The sequence below is a fragment of the Callionymus lyra genome, chromosome 9 (assembly GCF_982586985.1).
Source record: "Callionymus lyra chromosome 9, fCalLyr1.hap1.1, whole genome shotgun sequence".
Classification (NCBI taxonomy): domain Eukaryota; kingdom Metazoa; phylum Chordata; class Actinopteri; order Syngnathiformes; family Callionymidae; genus Callionymus; species Callionymus lyra.
The window spans coordinates 15,221,482-15,234,904 of NC_141826.1; the positions used below are offsets into that span (position 1 = coordinate 15,221,482).

The 13,423-nt window shown below is 37.3% G+C and overlaps 2 protein-coding genes across 3 annotated transcripts in view; one reads left to right on the forward strand and one right to left on the reverse strand.

Annotated features, from left to right (window-relative positions):
* Nucleotides 1-7,618: 7,618 nt before the first annotated feature.
* On the reverse strand, nt 7,619-10,099 carry atox1 (antioxidant 1 copper chaperone). 2 transcript variants are annotated; one of them, XM_087799707.1, is made up of 4 exons: nt 9,972-10,099; nt 9,579-9,654; nt 8,788-8,939; nt 7,619-8,071 (listed from the first exon to the last, which is right to left on the reverse strand). In XM_087799707.1, exons 1-3 carry the CDS (start codon nt 9,975-9,977, stop codon nt 8,815-8,817), a joined length of 207 nt encoding a protein of 68 aa, XP_087655833.1. In that variant the 5' UTR covers nt 9,978-10,099; the 3' UTR covers nt 7,619-8,071; nt 8,788-8,814. The 2 variants fall into 2 exon arrangements, with proteins under 2 accessions (XP_087655833.1, XP_087655832.1); XM_087799706.1 differs by having other exon boundaries at nt 8,784-8,939.
* Nucleotides 10,100-10,778: 679 nt separating this feature from the next.
* The window catches only part of slc36a1 (solute carrier family 36 member 1), a 42,992-nt gene continuing 40,347 nt past the window's right edge, over nt 10,779-13,423 (forward strand). The window contains exon 1 of the mRNA XM_087799702.1: nt 10,779-10,979. The gene's annotated coding sequence lies outside the window, so the exon portion shown is untranslated. The remainder of the gene's footprint in view (nt 10,980-13,423) is intronic.

The window sequence follows — 13,423 nt, forward strand, 5'->3', positions numbered from 1 at the left end:
AGGGAAGGAGGATGTTTAAAAGTTGTAGAATGGTGGAAAAATAAAGGTAATAAGAAGGGAAAGAGGGTGATGGAGGAGTAGAAATAAAGGATGGATCGGTAAAAGTGACTCGTGTGGAAACTGACTCCCTGTGGAGATTCAGCTGCATTATCATCCACTTAGTCACAAACATTTCACAGCATCTTTCTGGGAAAAAACGATTGTCCGTCAGTGGAGGCTGATGTGAGGAGCAGCTGGATCATCGCAGGGGAGGAAAGAGGGATGAAAACGACACGTGGCATTTTCCCACTTTGGACTCCCACAGATGATGACTATGATTATTTTTTCACCTCCTTCCTATAATTTATCTCCTAAATGTATTTTTTCTCGCCAGCTTTTTCTCCTGCCATGTGTCATCAAACATTCAACTTTAACTTCCTTTTTTCTCGTCTTCTCTTCAACCTTACTTCTGTTTCACCACCTCACCTGTCGTCACCATCTCTCCTGCCACACCTTCTGCTCCTCACGCTTCTCTCTCCATGCAGACGTGGCAACAGGACCTCACCCACATCAGGGATTATAGCCCAGGTGGTTCTAAATGATTGTCTTGGGTTCTGCAGGTTTGAGCTCGCTTTGATATAATGGGAAAGATGATGATGAGGATGATGATTTGGAAGGTTAAAATGTTCTTCACGTTCTACAAGGATCCAAGATGGATGACATAGAATACTGTAGTTTTGGGGAGATCATTTATATTCTGGTGTAAAAAAATGGGCTTCCTTTGTTGGCTTGTTATCTTTGTTCATTTGTATTATTATCCACTCCTTCCTCTCTATCCCTTTATTCTATCAAATAAAATATGAAAAATAAATATGTCTTTTATTTTTTGGTTTATTCTGTTTATCTTCTGTTTTCTGAAAGTATTTTATTCCTTTGTTATCTCCTTCCTTTATGTGTTATTTCTTTCTTTCACTTATTCCTTTTGGTCATCTTTTATTTTTGTCCTCCATTGTTTGTTTCTTCATTCTATTCTTCTTCCATACTATACTATTTTTTTTCCCTTCACATCTTCCTTCCTTCTTGATAATTTGCTTCGTTCATTGATTTCTTCCTCTGGTTCTTGATTCCTTCGTTTTTTTTCCCATTCATTCAGTTGCTCTTCTGTTCTTTTCATTTGTTTTTTGGTATTTTCTTCTTCTTCTCGCTGGATCTTCCTTTCACAGACTCACTCCTTACTTCTATCCATTTTTCGTTTGCCAATTCAGTCTTTTTATCCACCATTACCAAGTTTTTATCAAGGCAAGAATGTGTACTTTTTCTAGATAAGGGTGAAAAGGAAATGGATTCAAAAAAGTAGGAAGCAAAGTGAAGGACAAAAGAAGGCAGAAAACATAAACGCTAAGAAGAAAGGAAGAATCGTGGAATGAAGCAAAGATACAAGAAAAGTGATACAGCAGACTGCTATCGGGGAAGCAGGATAACGAAGACAAGTATCAGAATGTTGGAAAGGTACAATAAGGAAATTGGGAAGAATAGTAAGTAAGTAAGTAAGTAATTTAGATTTATAGAGCGCTTTTCCAGAACAAGGTCACAAAGCGCTTAAACAATCAAAACAATACTCAATAAAATATATACTTTAAAGGTCAAGGCAACACCGAAGGAGTCAGTAGATCCATCAAACACAGAGAAGGTCGTTCCAAAGCTTAGGAGCAACAGCCTGGAATTTCTCTCCTCTGGTCCTGAACCGTGTGCGAGGAACCATCAGCAGATTCTGATCCACAGACCTCAGAGCCCAAGCTGGGGTGTAAGGCTGGATCAGATCAGTGATGTAAGGAGGAGCCTGACCATGAATAGATCTGAAAGTAAGAACCAGAATTTTAAAGTTGATCCTGAAAGAAACTGGCAGCCAGTGAAGAGATTTAAGGATCGGAGAAATGTGAGTTCTTCTACTAGAGCAGGTCAGAATTCCCGCTGCAGAGTTCTGTATCTGCAGGCAAGACAGCTCCTTCTTGTGAAGACAAGAAAACAAACTGTTGCAATCGTCCAGGCGAGAAGACACAAATGCATATTAAAAAAGAAAGGGTAGAAGGTGAGAGAGCCAGAAAGGATTGATGGATTTACGAGTGAGAAGGTTAAGTAAGAAAGAAGGAATGCAATTGTTGCAAAGGAGAAAGGGAATATGGAAGGAACACATTAATGAATTGGCAGAAGGATTTAAAGAAATAAGAGAGGTTAAGGAGAGAAGAAGGATAGAAAGGAAAACAAACAATGTAAAAATGTAAGTAAGAAACAAAGACCCAATGGTAACTGAAGGCTTCATAGATTGTTTACAAGCACTGGTGGTCATAATGTTTCACTGCAGTCACTTCAGTCCCACCTGTAGAGCAAGTCCACCTCAGCAGAACTGAGCCAGACGGAGGTCGACCCTCGGTGTCGGAACATCAAAAGCTTCTTTTTAACCACCGTTTCCTCTGTAAAGTCGCCACAGCTCCCGAATTATTGCTGCCGACCACGAGACACACTGAACCCTTTATGCCGGAGATGTTGAGCCTTCGGTCGCACGCCTCCTTCTCGTCTTCTCCCTTCTCTCCTGGACAAACAAACTCTCCGAAAATACTGACGAAGGGAAAAACGTCTAAATAAGGGTTGATAGGAAATTACATAACTCAGTTGAAAAATTATATTTAGAGGAGAAAAACAGAGGTGAAATTCAACTCTGTGGATAAAATAAATAATAAAAGAAAAATATTTTAAAAATCAGGAAAAACATTTGGTAGCCCAATACATTTAAATTGTATTGTATTAAAAGTTAAAAATACAGAATAACCTATAAACAAAAATGACATTAATTCAATTAATATTAAGTGATAAATATAAATAATATATTGCAAAAGCCATCCAAGAGAAACCTGTTTTATCTTTAGTGTCATTTGACAAACAATTGTAATAGAAAGAAGCACAAAAAGTAGCTTTAAATATTAATAAAATAGATATATAAAATAAGCTAAACTGACCTTGACGCAGAACCAAACCAACTATTATAATACAATTTACTAAAACGCGAAAATAAACTCTTCCAATTTCAACACGTCATCTCAGAGTCCAAATCCTCTGCCAGAGCACAATGAAGATCCTTGTGTGAGTCGAGTCTATTATTTAACGTGGTGCTCTGAGCCGCCACACAAGCGTAATGACGGGGTAGATGCTGTAATTACGCCGAAACGTACCGAAGAGAAACCCACCGCTGGGAATCCAGTCCAGAATCTGTCTCCACGCTGGCGAGATTTCCTTTACTTGGACGTCAAGAGAGTCTGGACACTTGGCTTTAGTGGTTTAGCTTCTAGAATACTAGCAAAACAATCTGGATTGAGGCGGTTGTCGAACCCTTTTTAACCCTTTTATTATCTCAGGGAAAACACCCGAAAACAAATGTGTTTGAGGTATCCCTTGTGTTGTATCTGGGTCAAGATGAGCGACCTCCCTGGCTTCCAGAAATACATATGCAGTGGTTGAGGTCGTTCTCCTTGAACCAAAGACAACACAAGGGATACCCTTAAAATACATTTGTTTTCAGGCCTCTGGGTCACCTTGACCCAGAGCTAACACAAGGGATAAGCCAACTCAAAAAACAGGAAGTGAGTTGGACTCATGGAATGTGACCTCACTGTTGCATAAAGTAGACCCGAGTCGCTCAGGTTTTTGACCTGGTTTAACCAGCATTTAAATGTTTATAAACCCAAACACATCCATCCATCCATCCATCCATCCATCCATCCATCCATCCATCCATCCATCCATCCATCCATCCATCCATCCATCCATCCATCCATCCATCCATCCATCCATCCATCCATCCATCCATCCATCCATCCATCCATCCATCCATCCATCTCTGCATCCATCCATCCATCCATCCATCCCTTCCATCCATCCATCCATCCATTCCATTCCATTCCATTCCATTCCATTCCATTCCATCCATGCATCCATGCATCCATCCATCCTTTCCATCCATCCATCCATCCATCCATTCCATTCCATTCCATTCCATTCCATTCCATCCATCCATCCATCCATCCTATCCATCCATCCATCCATCCATCCATCCATCCATCCATCCATCCATGTGTACATAAAGTCATGCTACTCCCTGATACGAAAGACTTTTCCAACAAAATATGAGTTTTACTCTTTGTGTAAAAAAAACCTTAAGAATGTTTTATCAGGTATTACCTTGTAATATCACAGGAATTGAGAACATATCTTTCTTTCCTGTGTTCCTGGCCGGCAGACTTTAATATCGCATTTTCCCTTCCAATAAAAGTTAGAACGAAAACGGATGAAGGAGATGAAAGGAAAATGAAGCTGCAGAGGTCAGCAGTGGAAGCGGAGTGTACATACTGTACTGTCAATAAACTCTCACACACGCTGTTTTTGATTATTTTTGGCTGCACGCAAACGTGAGGAACTTCAGAAGGACGACCAGAGGCGGTTCAGTGGCAGCTACACAGCACGATCATTATAATTTGAAGGTGTAAAGAGACTTAAAACAGAGTAACCTAAAATTATTTTCAATTAAATACTGTATTTATAGGGACATATGATATCATCAGAAAGTGAGGATGTGTTAATAACCCTTGATGTTTCCTTCATAAAGACATATGAAAAGGGGGCCCAGGATTATAAATATTTCATTCAAATCAAACTATTTCTTAAATCTTTTTTTTAAATGGGGTTTGGTAAAAGAGCGTTCCAAGGAGACATTTCTGCTCAGGGTTGAGACCTGTCTCCACACGCTCTGATGCTGCCGTGTCAACAATTCTTCTCCCTGAAGCCGCTCGGAGGCAAACCTGGATTCTTGACTCGTCTTGAGCAATGCTCCAAAATGTCAGCCAACTGTTAAATGTCACGATCTACAGTCCAGACATGAACTTCCAAGAAAAAAAAAGAAAAAAAAAAGGGTTCACATTAGGTTGTTGTCGGGTGGACTCTGGGCCGGATTCAAACTTCAATAGATAATCTTTGTTTTCGGTTAAAAAGGTGACTTTATAAGTACATTTAATGGTTGCAGGAAGTATATAGAGTTTTTGATAGTCTTTTATGTCTTGGAATCTCTGTTGTGCCGTTGCCACATACCATCTTGTATTCTTGTATATCGAGAAAAGGGTTCTTGTAGGGTCGATTTACTTTCCTGGTAACCCCAAAAAGTACCCTCAGCAATACATAACAATGGTATCTGACCCACTGCTTTAAAGCAGTTCGGTGGTAACGTGGATGCCAAAGAATAGTTGAATAGTTAAGAGCTTCCTTAAATAGAGAAACCAACTTCACAGTCTTGACTGCCCAAACAATCATGAGAGATAACATGAAAATGTCAAAATATTGCCGCTTTAAAAGACAAATAAAATAATGTTTCTGATGATCTTCAGAAGCCTGGTCTGGCACTAGTGCGTAAACCGCAGAAGAAAAGCCGTAGAAACATCTCAGGCATCCACGCACTGTTTATTCCTATTATCTCTGGGAAGTTTCTCTCATTCCTGCCTAATCTGGTCAAGATTATAACATGAAATCTCATGTAGCGGAAGAAAAAGACTTGATGATCACCAACCAACAACAACGAAAAAAAAAACCTAAAACAATCCTTGTGGTTGACCCGACTGCTGCCGGAACACTTTAACAATAAGAATTATGGCTTTGTTGAATATAAAAGCCAGAACTAAATGACAGATCAGACAAACACAATACACCAGTGAAGTGTAATTTTCACTCTTTTAACCACTTGCTTTTTCCTCCTTGAAGTATTTGTTTTGGAGCACGAGACTGTGTTTGACAGCAGCTGTTCGTCGGCACTGAGAGACGGAAATGCTGATCTGATTCTCGAAGACGTTAGATATATATATATATATATATATATATATACTGACAACGTTTGGATCACGGTAAGGGAAAAGAGGTCCAGTCCAGTTTTCTGTGTTATCGCTGCAGGTTCAGCACAAAGAGCCTCTGTTCGACTCAGACGCTAGTGAGGCCTGAAGGGGCCGAAGCGAGGGTCAGTTGAATCTTCTCCGTCTGGCACGTCCTGCTTCAAACATTTACACATCAACTGTTAGAAATGTATATTGTTTATTAGTATTAACACATCATATAGGGAAATGCGTGCTTAACAATCACAAGTATTTTTTTTTTCAGAAAAAACTATATCCTAGATGTTAGATAACATTGATACGGTGATATATTATGATATTTAAGATACGGTATCGATATCAGAACATGTTCTTTTCTAAAAGAAAATTTGGGGAAAAAATGGTTTATTTTTTTGGCTTGAAATCCTATTTTATTGTTAAACATCTTGTTATACGTGTTTGGTTTTTTGTTAAATAGTTGCCAATTCCTTGGCAGCTAAAGGAACTTATTAAATCCTGTAAGATTTTGGCACATGACTAAGGACGAGAGGATACAGTGGAGCTTTTAAAACTGATGTTTTGACACATTTTGGTTTTAAAACAAATGAAAGCAGTTACAACTTCATGAGTCATGTGGTCTGTAGATTCTGCAACACCAGAGTCAAGTACTCGACAATACTACAAATGTATACTTGTTCCTACAGTATCAAAATAAATGCCAATATATTGCATCTTTGCCCCTGTATCGTGAGATATATCGTGTTTCCAGATTTTTGCCAATACACAACCCTACTGTACAACATTTCCATTTTACCAGAAGTCCTCAGTAAAATGTTCCAGACTTTTAGATCTTGCTCAAAAGTGAGGGAAGTATGTGAGGCATCCTTGACTCATCAGGACACAGGGAAGAAAGAGCTGAGCTAAAGGACAATCACATCATCCAAGAAATATGGTTTTGTGTATTGAATCTGGCTTCTCATAGATAGAAGCTCAGTCGTCTGGGATTAGAACCACTGCTTTTCCTGAGTCGATTGTTTAAAGAAATCTCTTTTAAGAATGTAGCCATTAGCCTTTTTGTTATTCTCTATGACCTCAAATATAATTCAGTTATACAAATAAAACTCCCAAGTGGAATTTCAAGTTGCATTAATATGATATAATGTATTTATTTGGTAACTAGTCAACCATCATTTGAGTAAAAAGTATGAAAAAGTTGACTAATTCGGATGTTTTGAAGCCTTCAATTATTTGTATTATAGATTCTAGAAGGTTCTTCCCTGGACAGGGTACAAAAAACAAAAACGAATCAAAGAGCGACCTCTAGCGGCAGTTGCATTATTTAAATAAAAAAAAGATAATTGATGAAGTAATGCCTTTGTAGCTGCGTTAAACACGTATTTATCAGTAAGAACCATTTGAAATAAAAAACGAATAATGACCAGAATAACATAAAAAAATATATATATATAAATATATAGATGGATAGAACTTTATTGATCTGTCAGGAGGTCTCCTTCAGGAAATTGTTTATCCAATAGCAATACACAGCAATCCAGACGATAATTAATAAAAAATAAAAATAAGAACAAAGTACAGAGTTATATATATATATATATATATATATATATTGTTAATGAGCAACAAATGACATGATCCTTTTCCATTTCACATCCAGGTCAGGTTTCTTCATCGTTCCTACTTTCAATTACGTTTTGTAGAAGAAAAAAAACAACAAATTTCAATGGAAGAAGTGTTTATTAAGTGGCAACACTGACAGTAAACTCCATATCTATCCATACATTTTATGATTAGTCAAAGACAGCTATGGACATACCAATTAAGAAGTATGGCTGATGGTCCCAGAGAAGAGGGGGACGAGGGACGGGGGTTTAGATAGTTAATAATCAGTAGATAGTTACTGAACATCTTTTCACCTGATTAAAGGGGAATGTATGGCAACAATCAATAGATTGAATAAGAAACTTGAGATTACTTGCATTAGGTATAGGAGAAGAGCAATGGCAGAAGAACGTGAGCAATGACTCAGGATAGACATGGTGCCCAGATAATTGTCGATTTTAACATGTGCGTGTGAGCGTTTATCAGCGGTCGAGTCTGTTCCAGGCAGGTGTGGTTTTTAATTTCCTACAATGATTCTTCATTTGACACAGCAGCAGGTGGTGGTTATTCTGGAAGAAAAATAACAAACATTCAAATATACTCAATCGCCCACTATGAGACACATTTAATTAGATGATAAAGAAAGAGATAAAACTGTCAACCCCTTTTTAACGTCCCAGTAAAAGTGTCGTTTTACAATATTTTTTGCTTGAATGTCAGTATTCCAACATTTTATTGCAAATTGTGATATTTATTTCATTCATTATTTTTATTCCAAACCATAATCACTAGGAGGGTTGGAAAATATAGATATATCACAATATAATTTTCAATCATACTGCATTTATATTTGACTTTTTTTCTTTTTTTTTATGATATAGATATAGATGCAAATATTAACGCTGTTCATTGTTCTAATGTAACTTTCGGCCTGTCCTATGCAACTAATCCCGGCCATGACTAAGGACGAGAGGATACAGTCGACTCCAGCAGCTTTTAAAGCCGATGTTTGGACAAATTTTGGTTTCAAAACAAATTAAAGCAGTTACAACTTAAGAGTCATGTGGTCTGTAAATTATTCAAGACTATAGTCAAGTACTCAGACAAAAGAACAAATATATTCTTGTTCCTGTAGTATTGCAATATAATTTATCGTTAGCCCTGTATCTTATACCGCCTAAGTCATCACCATGAAAAGTATTTAGTTGGCAATAAAAGTTTCAGATTCTGACGTCCAAATGTCATCACAAACTGTTATTTAAAACATAATAAGATACAAACCTACACATCAGCTTTCGCTTCTTCTCTCCCTTCACTTGGTTCCGTTGTACTTGACCTCCTTTCCACACTTCTTGAGCGTCTCCATGAGCTCGTCCGAACTTCTGTCGGACTCGATCCACACCAGTTTATTGGGAAGGTCGATCTCGAACTTCACATCTGAGTACGAGAACTTTACTCAGGAAATTCCCTCACAGTTTGTTTGTGGCTGCAGTTAAATTCTAAAGCGAACGTTTGTATACAATCTGATGAACTGATGCAGTTTCACCTTCAGATGCAGATGCACTTTCTTCTACTGAGACAATTGTGACTATTTAACCAGTGAAATCTCGTGGAGAGGATTAACTTTATCAGGTGAGCAAGTGGACGACTGTGATTTATCCGTCATGTGATCACACTATCTTCACTTTCTTTGTGGCCAGACGAACTATTGAGTTAAGAAACAGCTAGAGCTAGACTAGCAAGGAAGAACAATGGAATGTTCAGAGGGTAGGAATGTTCCAGGTCATATGGAAGCTTGAGCAAAAGGTCATTTCTAAACCCTGTAATATTAAACTAGCTTAACAACATCATATGGATTTGTTTGAGGAATTAAAGCATTAGATATTTTAGTTAATACATCTTGGATTTAGGTTTAAAGATTTCCGAGCTGAGAGGAATGTTCTCAAGATGGATCTTTGGATGAGGAAGTGACCACGTTGCATGGCAGACCCTAAACCCCGAGGTGACGTCACACAACACACCAGATACATACGTGAACAGGTCTGAGTTTCAAGTATGTTACAAGAACCTACTCACCTCCCAGTTTGTTCAGGACTCTCGTGACTGCTCCTGAACAGCCTTCACACGTCATCGCGACCCAAAATTCGTGTTTCTTTTAACAGGAAAAACAACACTTTAAAAATACATCAAACTTTTTAAATCACGATTAAATGTATTGCTTTGATTTTTACACTCTTTTTTTTTAAATATTTTTTTAAACAATATCGATCTACCAACAAATCAAAGCTCAAAATAAACGCCCCAAAAGCACGACGTACTCAAAACTAAAGAGGATTTGAACCAACAACCTATAAACAATGCTAACTCTTTTTAACAGGCTAGCAACTTGACGATAACATTAGCTAAACTAAACTGCGTGCTCAGGAAACACACAAATACATATAGAAAGCGCAGGTTTTTGCAACTCACCGCCATGTTCCAGAAGGTTTTGTGCGAATAATAAATCACAAGCAATGGACTCTGAACTGCAATTCAATTAAAATGATGCAAATGGCGTAAAAAAGGGACTAGCCGAACCGGTTGGCCACGGATGTAAAGATACCAGGAGTTAGATAATTTCCGGTTAGAGCAAGCGATACAAAATATGTTTTAATGGATAAACAATTGAATTTATAGAATAAAAAAACACAGACTGCAGTTATATGGTAAAATAAACACATTAAATAGTTTAAAAACAATAAAAGCGTCATAAATAGTATTATTGTTATTTAAAATCAAGTCAACAATCTTCATATTGAATGGATTTTATGGTAAAATAGGTAAATTAAATGAATTTTAAATACAATTACACGTTTTAAGAAATGTATTTAGAGATCTTTATGACCTGTGACAAGAAAAAATAAGCTCCGCACATGGACAAGTTTCCGTTTCATTTCAAAATAAAGTTTACAAAAACGACAACAACACGGAAATGAAAAATAACAAAAATAAATAAATAGAATAAATACTGAATGGTGATGAATTAAAATGCGCATTGTAATCTAGTTTAACATGTGGAAAGAGTTTTATTTATTATTATATTGAACCCTCTATACATGATTTAATTCAAACTAAATTGCGAGTAAAGAAATACCATCAACGCGTTTAAAAATAAATAATAAATATCGTAAGTAATATCCCACATATTTTACGACTATCATCTGTCACTATGACAACAAATCAAACGACGTTCCGGACTCGCTCCCTCCGTCAAGTGTCACGTGACCTCACCGCTGGCGAGCTCGGCAGAGACACGAAGCCAGCCGAACCGATCCTGCTCCGGCGCTCGGGCGGTGCTGTTGTTGTCATCCCACTGCAACGACGACGAGGACGCCATGGAAAACACGACGTCTACGGCGATGTTAGTCCTTCTCAGAAGCCCTTAAAAACCCTGGAACGGATCCGCAGGTTTTCTATTTTCCCCTTGTCGTCCCGGAGGTACGTTCCGATCCGCATCCGGTCATTGGCGGCTAACACTTGCTAACACGATTCGTAGATTTCACACTTTTTAACTCGATTTAAAATGTGTTAACGTCACACACGCAGGTGGTTTAAACTCGTGTGTGTTTATCTTTTCGACCGGTTTTTAATCCCCTAACTGTTATTTTGAGCGCTGGCCTTTTTCGTGCTATTTCAGTCGCAGACGTGTGTGTTTCTAGAAAGCTAACCGCTAAACAACCTTATTACTCCATGGTTCCGATCACATCGGTTCTGCTCGTCTCATCCCTGACATTGAAGTGTGTGAGAAACACACACACACACACACCCCAGACTGAGTAAACATTGGTTTAAAAATAATTGGATTATGTGTTATCTCAGAGTCTGTATATATAAATATATATATGTGCGTCATGAGCTTCACTGTCAAAGTCCAACTCCTGGATGATGATGATGATGATGATGATGACACCTGAGAAATACTGTTCATCTTCCTCATGAGTTGCTTGACAAAAAACCTCGTTTTATGATCAATAAGTGAAGGCAAATGATGATACTTACTATTGTATTGATATAGCACCTTTGACATTAGGAGTCATACATTGTTTTACATTGAAAAACATGATATAAAATGGCATAATTATGAAAGAAGAAAATGTCCATCAGAAGAAGGGAAATAACGTTTTTGCCGCTGTAAAAATGAAAGTATACATTTATATGCACACACACTCAAACATATACAGTATATTCAAAGAACTAGTCCAACACGCTTGTTTTTTTTTATCAAGTTGACCCCAAAGAATAAACCTGTTAACTAGTAAAACAAATAGTCTTTTTGTTTCAAAATATCCCCTGTTTTCACACAAACGTTCTCACTCCTTCAAGAAACATCTTAAGACATTTTTATTTGTGCAGGCTTTTCCTTGATTTTTCTGGAACTACTGTGTTGTTTCTCGATGTTATCTTGACCTTTTAAGTTTATATTTCATTAAGTATGGTTTTGATTGTTTAAGCGCTTTGTGAGCCAGGTCTGGAAAAGCGCTACGTAAATACAAATTACTTACTTATTTACATTGGCATATAGTCTGTAACAGCAAGGACACACGCATAATTGTCGGCATAGAGTCAAATAAACATGGATGCAAATACGCAAAGATCTTGTTGTAAGTGAGTCAGTAAGTAACGGTTATTTGTAAAGCGCCTTTCTAGACCAGTGTTGTAACCAGTCGCTGATTCAGCAGGTTTTTTTTTTGTACACTTGATTCCGTTTTTTTTTTTACTGGTCTCGCCATTAAAATTTTCCTTTTTTTTTCAACTCTGAAAATGGGTCTGTCTATATAATGCTGACATTAAACCGGTCCTCGGTACAATGATACTTACAGTACATAAATGATATACAAACCAAAGTGTTTGGTTGATAAAAACGTCAATTTATAATCATAAAAAGTGAAGGTTAATGATCACAACAACAACAGCAACTATAATAATAATAATAATAATTGTATTTACATAAAAAACCAACATGATTAATTAAAAAATGTTCTTTTAAAGTAGGCGTCGCACACATAAAGGACGTCATCATCTGCATACAGGAAAATATACGTAGATGCAAACACACAAACGTCTTGTTGGAACCAGTCCAGAGCTCTTGTTGATTCTGCTTTTTTAATGCACTTAGTTTGTTGTTTTTTTAGTTCATACAACTTCAATTTTACTTTCTTTCACTCTGAAGGTCAATCTGTGAGTATAATCCCGACATGCAATCAGTCTGCAGTACAAAGGTGCAAATACATAGATACTGTACATGGATGAAATAGAAACCACACTGGGTAGTGTGTTCCATGCGACTCTGCTTGAGTTCAACACTGCACTGTGAAACTTGCTGAGTCGCTCAGAATTACGACACTTTGGCCTCCACATACCTTTAAAGTAAGACGTGTCAAGTCCACATTCAGTTTTTGCTTGTTCACTAAACCAAATGCTGATCAAGGCTTTTCCTTCCAGGTCTGTTCAACATTTCGTTGACTCTTCTATCACAATTTACAATAGATCAGCATGTGGCACTGAGAAATTGAACCCACAACTTCCTACTCCACAGTCAGTGTTGTTGCCTTGTGAGCAGACAATCTGCTACAGGATTCCTTTCTTTATCTTATCTATTATTTTATTGAACAATTCAACTATTGTCTTGTCAAATGAGATGTTTCTTGGATGATATTATCTTATCTTTAGTCCTCCAAATTGAATAAATATTTGTTTTTGTTCACTTAATGCCTTCGCTTTTATTTGCCCTTTGGTTCAGCTACTACTAAATAACAGGCATTAATGACGTGTTTATACTGCATTAAAGTAAGTACTTAAATATTGTTGTACATGTATTATTTTGTGGAAAATATCCTTAGAGTCTTATGTAACCAGAACAATTTGAAAATGGACTCCTAGAA

What these genes read in the sequence shown, in the direction of transcription:
- atox1 (XM_087799707.1), bottom strand. An exon ending in AGTCCTGAACAAACTGGGAG is followed by an intron (nt 8,940 to 9,578) that starts GTGAGTAGGTTC and finishes TCTCGTACTCAG; the next exon opens with ATGTGAAGTTCGAGATCGAC.